General features: G+C 64.2%; 1 protein-coding gene across 8 annotated transcripts in view; it reads left to right on the forward strand.

The window, feature by feature from the left end:
• The window catches only part of LOC102501097 (translation initiation factor IF-2-like), a 10,414-nt gene extending 4,951 nt beyond the window's left edge, over window positions 1–5,463 (forward strand). For 2 of the 8 annotated variants that reach the window (XR_003547141.1, XR_003547146.1), the window contains 3 exons: window positions 508–585; window positions 2,172–2,866; window positions 4,323–5,463. Coding sequence is in view for 2 of the 8 variants with exons in the window: in XM_027766653.1 (XP_027622454.1) it covers window positions 508–585; window positions 2,172–2,594 (501 nt within the window). In the remaining 6 variants the exon portion in view is untranslated. Of the gene's footprint in view, window positions 1–507; window positions 586–1,979; window positions 2,131–2,167; window positions 3,445–4,322 lie in introns of those variants that run through there. The other 6 variants (XR_003547144.1, XR_003547142.1, XR_003547145.1 and 3 more) reach the window with 6 other exon arrangements.
• The last annotated feature ends 1,594 nt before the right edge of the window (window positions 5,464–7,057 follow it).

Genomic DNA, 7,057 nt, shown 5'->3' on the forward strand with positions numbered 1-7,057 from the left:
AGGGGGAGGGTGACTGAATACCAGGAGGCAGCTACTCGCAGGTCAGCCATGCACGGTTCTGATCTCCGACTTACTCCCCTAAGAGACCCCCGGCATAAACCGGGTAATTCTTTCCCGAGCCGTAGGCATAACCACGGCCGGACCTCCGACCATGCTGACAGGCCATGGCTGCGGGGCCACAGCCCCCTCTGCCCCGGCCTTCCGAAGCCAGCGCTCAGCATTCACCCTGACCCTCTGTCCTCACGGCCAGGGCTGGCTGTGACAGATGCAAATAACCCAGTCAGTCCAGTGCCCTGGTGTGAAGGCAGTAACCACGGACAGTCAGGTGGTAGCTCGGGCCAAGCAGGCGTCACTGGCCTGGGTGACGTCGAGGGACACAGAAAGGTCTCACCCTGAAGGAGGTATAGGGTCGAAACCCAGGTGGAAGTGGGGTCTGGCGCGAGCACCAGAGACCTGAGCACATCCCGGCGAGGGACTGGGACAAGTCTTTGCTCCTCTGCTCCTCAGCTTCCGAGTCTGAAAGCAGCAGCTGCCTGGGGCGGCCTGGGATGCATTGAGAACCGGCCTGGGATGTTCCGGGGCAAGGTGAGAGCGGTAACATCAATGTGCCCTGTCCGGGAGGCAGGCTGGTCCCGTGAGCGGCGACCGTGCACCCTGTCCGGGAGGCAGGCCAGTCCCGTGAGCGGCGACCATGCACCCTGTCTGGGAGGCAGGCTGGTCCCGTGAGCGGCGACCGTGCACCCTATCCGGGAGGCAGACACAATCCTATGAATCATGGCTGACAGCTTCCAAGAGGAGCGCTAGGGTGGGGAAGGTGCTCGGAGAGGGCAAATGACAGCAGTCCCCGAGTGGACAGAGCGGGACCATGCCTCCCGCCGCCCGCTCAGAGGCAGGCGCTAGGCCCACTGGCTCAGTTCTGGCTGACAGCACAGTCACCCGGAGAGTTTTAAACTTTCATACCCAGGCTCCACCCCAGAGGCCCGGACTTCACAGGCCTAGGCGTGGCCTGGGCAGGGGATGGTGGGAGCCAGCCAGGTGAGCCCAGCTGGACTGAGAACTGCCACCTAGACCACCTGACATCTGAGCCCCACAGGGGCCACCTGGGCCCTGCCTCTGTGCCCACCTGAACCAGCCACAGGGCTGTGAACCCACAGATGGGTCAGCCATGCCCTGTCCCAATAGCCACTCTCGGGGGTCCTACTGGAGTACAAGGGCCATGCAGCTGTTTGCGGGGCATTTTCAGCCCCGCCGCGACTCACTGATCCACAAGCCAACGTCCCGTGTGCTCCCCTAACTGCTCTTCTTGGGGCCCAGCTGACGTCGTCCTGCCCCAACTCAGGGCCTCTGGGCCAAGCAGCTCTGTCCTCGTCCTCCAGCTCCCACTCGCTGGCCCCTGCCTGAGGCCCCCATTGTGCTATCGGCCATCGGCAAGTTGGTGAAGCTCCCAGGTCACTGTCTCAGCTGGAGGAAGGCGCATCTCCCCGGAGTCCTGCCCTCCAGCCCAAGGACACCACCAGGCCCCCGCACAGGCCGGCCCCAGAGGGCCACTGGCTCCCGGGCCAGGAGAGGGCTGGAGGCTGTGGGAGGACCCTAGGACCCCCTCATGCCCGCTGACAGCCAGGCCTATGAGGAGACATCCCTCACTCCCAAGAGCCCTTCCTGGGCTTCGAACAGGCAGCAGCTCCAGGCTCAGCAAAGGACAAGGTGGCAAAGGGACTGACAGTGCAAGGTCCTTTCCTGGCGACCTCATGAGCCTGGAGCAGCCTCTGGCTCTGCAGGTGTCCAGTCGGGACCCTCCGGGCTGTGGCTGAGTCTTGTGGGACGAACCTTTGCACAGTGTGTTTACATGGGATTGACAGGTACACGGTCGTGTAACCATCATGACTGGACATGGTGCCATCACCCCAAACACCCCATGCCCCTGCGCAGGGAGCCCCAGGCCCCGCTGGCCCCGGCCGACCTGAGTGCCGTACCCACAGCCCTGTACGCAGACAGCAGAGGCAGAAGCAGAGGCGGGCGGCGGCCACCGAGTCGGGCAGGCACGAGGGGCGCCTCGGGGACGCATGTCTCCCGGTTACCGAGTGGAGCCCTGTGAAGACGGCCCCGGCTTAGTGGTTTCTGCATCCCCAGGTGAGGAGCATTGGGACTGTTCTCTGTTTTTGCTCAGTCAGGTTCTAAAAATCTGGTTCTCGGCCCCAGCAGACTTCACGGCCACCAGCAGGGACCAGAGCCCCTCAAAGAGGGACCCCCATTGCAAGTATCTGGGCAGTCATGAGCATAACCGGGGGTGGGGGGGAGGCGCTGAGGCTCGGGGACCCGGAGCGGCCTGCCTGTTCCCAGGCCTGCACATAGTAGGTGGAGAGGCCACGAGGTTTGGCTGTGGCCAAGGGAGCCCCTGGGATCATGGCAATGGGGACGGGGGCCGAGACAGAAAGGTGCCACCTCCCCAGGGGGGGTCACTCAGAGGGCTGCACCTGCTCTCCACGCGGCCCTTCCAGCCAGAAGAGGACACCGCGGACAGTGATCCCAGCCAGCCGGTAGACCAGACCAAACTCCACACAGGCGGCCAACGCCTGGCTCCCCTTGGCTCCTGAAGGGCAGCTGGGCTCAGAGGTGGCCGTGCAGAAGGGCGGGCCTGGCCGCTCACTGCCCTTGCGTCGCGCCGCCAACAAGAAGATTACTCAGGCCCTGATACGATCGCCGCGGGACAGGCGGAAATTGGAGTGTCCCGGTGCTTGATCGCGGCAGCCCACGAGTGCGGCCGCAGGGACATTAGAGCCGCGTAATGGCCTCATTCCGCTCCCTCACAGCCCCGTGACCTTGGGCAGCTCGGAAGCCGGGCGCTGTGTTAGTGAAAAATCAGGAGGTAGGGAACGGCTGCAGGGCTGGCCGGGAGGGGCTCTGCAGCCTGCCATTCCTCTGTCTGTCCGTTCTGACCACAGGCTACTAGCCCACCAGGGGCCACCAGTTCATACAGACCCCTCCCGGCAGGGCCTGAGAACCCCAGGTCAACCTGTGATGGGAGCTGTGAAGCCCCAGTGGGGGCTGGGAGGGGGACACATTAACAACCGCCAGGAATGGACAGAGGGACCCTAGGCAGGAGGCCTGCTGAGCACCAGGCAGGGGCCGTGGCTGCAGACCCCAGTGGGAGCTGAGGGCGTCCAAGGAGCATGCTGTGTGTCCCTGCCCCACTCCCAGGAGGGTCTGATATGAGCTGCCCACGGCCACACGGCGAAGGGCGGAGAGCACAGGCCGAAGCCTCTGCCATCTGGCCACACCACCAGGCTGTGTCTTCACGTCCTTCCCTGAGGAGCCCCAGATCCAGGCTCCCCAGGCAGGTCAGTGCCCGTCCAGACCTTCTAAGCACAGCTTCAAGAGATCCCGCCAGCAGGTGGCATGGTGGCTAAGGCGCTGGATCCCACATGGCCAACAGTGGTTCGAGTCCCAGACCCAGTAACTTGAAAGACACACCAGACATGTGTGCGAGCCCAAAATCCTGCGAGGAGAACAGAGAAGGGATTGCAGCGTGGCCTCCCCCACGGGGGGTGGGGGTGACCTCTCTCTCGTCTGGTGAGGGCATGTAGCCTGTAGCAAAAGAAAAAAAGTGACTCAGTCAGACGCCGAACCCTGGCTTGGCTCCTCCAGACTGACAGGGTCCGGGGCCGTCCACCTGCCCAGGCCCACAGTTCCAAACGCAAGGGCAGGGCAGCAGCGTCTCTGATGGGGAGGCTCCCACCCCGCTGCCCGCCCTCTCCCTTCCCTACGGGGGCCAGACAGACTGGGCCAGGGCCTGCAATGGACGGCCCATCGGGTAGCTGATAAAGGCACAGTGACCCCAGCCCGACCCCAGCCTTGAATGGAGCTGCTGGCCAGCATGGGCCCTACTGGGAGCTGCTGGTGGGGTGGTAAACGGGCCTGCTCCTCTGCTCGCCCAGGCTTGGGGGGCTCCCTGAACCCTCACTCCTCCCCGGGTGCAACTGCTGAGCCAGGAGATAAGGGCAGGAGGGGCAGGGAGGGCCCTGGAGAGGCTGCTCCCTGGCCTTGGCCCTACCCTCAGCCAGGATTCTGGCTCTGCAGGCTGAGTCCTCTCTGGTGGGGTGGGGATAGGCAGGGCCTACCTCAGGGCTGGTAGGTAGGGCTGCTGAAATCTGGGTAGGCTTCCTGAAAGAAGTTACCTGGAGACCTCGACCATGCTGCTCTCCTGTCAACACTATTCTCAGGGCTCTCCGTTGGCCCCTCCTGGGTTCATGAAGGAGGGTACCCTCAGTTTCACCTCCCCAAGCATGGCTCAGGCACACTCACTCAGACTTGGGGACTTCCAGGTGGGCCTCCTATGGCCCCGAGCAGGAGCGCACCCCACCCTGAGGTCAGGGAGAGAAAACTGAATGCCAGCCACAGCGGCCAGCAAGCCTGGGCACTCGCCAGGACCCCCGGGTCCGCTGATGCCACTATCCTCACAGCAAGCACTGACCAGCCCCGCTCTCAGACTGGGATACAGAGAGGTAAAGTGACTTGGCCAAGGTTGCACAGCTACAGGGACAGAGCAGGCTGCAGACCCAGGCGTGAGTTCCAGGGTCGGCGTCCCACTTCCCGTTCCCCACCACTCCTACCCCTCAGCAAGTGACAAGAGCCTTTTGCCTGCGGGGACTGAGGCAGGAAGGGCTACGCTGGCACTAGCCCTGTCCGGGAGCCTTCCTGGGCCACTCCACTTGCCCCCCATGTCCCTCCTGAGCCCTGCAGGCCCTCCCCCAGCATGCCGCTCCCACCCCCACAGAAGACTCAGATGGCTTGACCCCACCTGAGACGGTGGCCTTGGGGACACCAGCTTTGCATCCTCTTCCTTCAGCTCCTAGCACACGGCACGACCAGTGGCAAGCAGCAGGCGTTCCAGAACGCCAACCTGCGAGGTCCCCTCTGCAGTCGCGCGGACCACGTGCCCACGTGCCCGGGCAGAGTGAAGACAACAGCAGCAGGGCTGCTGGAGGCCTGGTGGAGCCGGCTGCTCTGACTACACTGCCCTCATCACCTCCCCGGGAGTCAGCCCAGCCTGGTGCACGGACTGTGGGCCGTGTTTACAAGTAAAGTGATGGGCCAGGTCAGCTGAGAGCAGGAGGCAGGCCTAGAGTTCCCCACCCTGGCTCCTGCCACACCCCACGCAGCGGGTGCTTGGCCCAGGTCAGAGGACACAGAGCCCCCCGTGGACGAGCCCTGCTGCAGATGCAGCCCTCGCCCAGCCAGCCAGCTGCAAGAGCACCGGCCACCCATCCCACACAGGCAGGGTTCAAGGCCCTCTGGGCTTTTTAATCATCCCCGCGTGCCGTTTAGGCGTGATTTATAAAGTGGGTGTTGGAAGTCACCTCCTCCACTCAGCAAATTACAGAGCGGTTTTGGCAGCATCCACAGGGAATGAATCGCCCTTGATGAACCCCGCTGCGGCGCCCGCGGCCACTCACGGAAGCACCCCACCCGCTAGCTGGGGCCCGGCGTGCCCTTACCAGGCCAGCCTGGACCATCCCAGGACCCGAGGGCAGCAGGGCTGTGGTCTCAGGTGCCTCGGGAACACCGTGCTGAGCGCAGAGCAGCGGGGCTGTTCACCCTCCTTGGGGACTGGCCACCTGCCCCCTCTGCCACCTGCCAGGCTTGGGCAACCCTCTCGGAGTGAGCCCTAGGGCCTGCTCTGAGCCTGACCCTTCTTCCCGCTCCAGGGCAGCGTGAAGGTGACCCCACCTCCCACTCCCCACCTAAGGCCTCCTCCCCAGTCTCCTCCTGCTTTCTGTCTCCATGGTGGCTAAAGGCCTGGCGTGAGGAGTGGGGCCCCAGAGGCCAGGCTCTGCTAAAGGCCATTTTAGGAGAGAGGTCACCTCGCTGGGTGTGCTTCCTCATCTGCAAAAAGGGTGCCTAACCAGCAAGGCAGCAGTGAGCTTGTGAGACCACGTGGGTCCCGCAGTGGGCACAGAGCCCGACCCAGGAGGTGCCGATGATACAGAGTCACCATCGCCACCGTCGCCACGCCATCGCCGTCTCCGGCCACGGCGCCTGCTCAGGACCTCGGCCCCTCCCACCTGCTCTTGCTTGGCCACCCTGGGCCTCAGCCTCCCTTCTGCAGGCAGCCAGCCACCTGAGCCCCTCCTGAGACAGAACCAAGCGGGCAGTCTGACTTGGGCCTGGAGACCTCACCTGAGGCCGCCCATCCCGTGGGTAGGGACCCACATGCTGGGGGCCCTGTGCTCACACGGATGTCAGGGTTCAAGGTCGGGCCCCAGGGGGAGGGGCTCCAAGGAACTTCGCCCTGCTTAGAAACCACCGGCCACGAGTGCCTCCTTGCTGATAAGTACCTGACCAGGAGAAGAGAGGCCTGCCGGCCGTGCCAGCCGCGTCCACAGACAGAAGGGGGCAGTCGGCATGCGTGTGCCACGACCCCTGCAGCGCGGGCGGCAGGCAGCAGTGCCAACATCAGTCACGTGTGCTTGTGGCTGCGTGGCAGAGAACCCGGAGGCCCGAGTCTGGCCAGGTCCGTGGGCAGCAGAGTCTCGTGCAGATGGAGAGGTGGCGGAGGCTGTCCCGTGCATGCTGCGGGGAGGCAGAGGACCCTGCACCAGACCACAGTCCAGGCCCATGAGAGGTCCAGGACCCCGGTTCCCAGGGCCTCCCAAGCCCCAGCCCGAGGCTGGCCTCTGGTGACAAGGCATCCCTGCAGGGGCCTGGAGGAGAGAGGAGTCTGATGGGCTGGGCTTTGGCCCACACCCACGCCACTGCGCCCTCGGGTGTCCTGTGGAGCCACGGCAGCAGCCCCGGCAGCTGAACCTCGGCCGTGGCATCTTTAAGGAGCCGGCTACTGCATCTCACCCTCTGGCCCCCTGGGCTCTGTCTGAGCTGAGGAGCCAGGGAGTTCAGTTCTCATGAGCATGTGCATTCACTGGAACATGCTGGGGACGGGGAGACTCAGATGTCTCAAAAAAGTGGGGGCTGGGGAACCAGCAGTTAGCGTAATGGCTATGTCGCTGGACTCCCACATAGTCGACCGCGGTTCACGGCCCAGACCCGGTGACTTAAAACT

The sequence above is a fragment of the Tupaia chinensis genome, unplaced genomic scaffold, assembly GCF_000334495.1.
Source record: "Tupaia chinensis unplaced genomic scaffold, TupChi_1.0 Scaffold143602_1, whole genome shotgun sequence".
Lineage (NCBI taxonomy): Eukaryota > Metazoa > Chordata > Mammalia > Scandentia > Tupaiidae > Tupaia > Tupaia belangeri.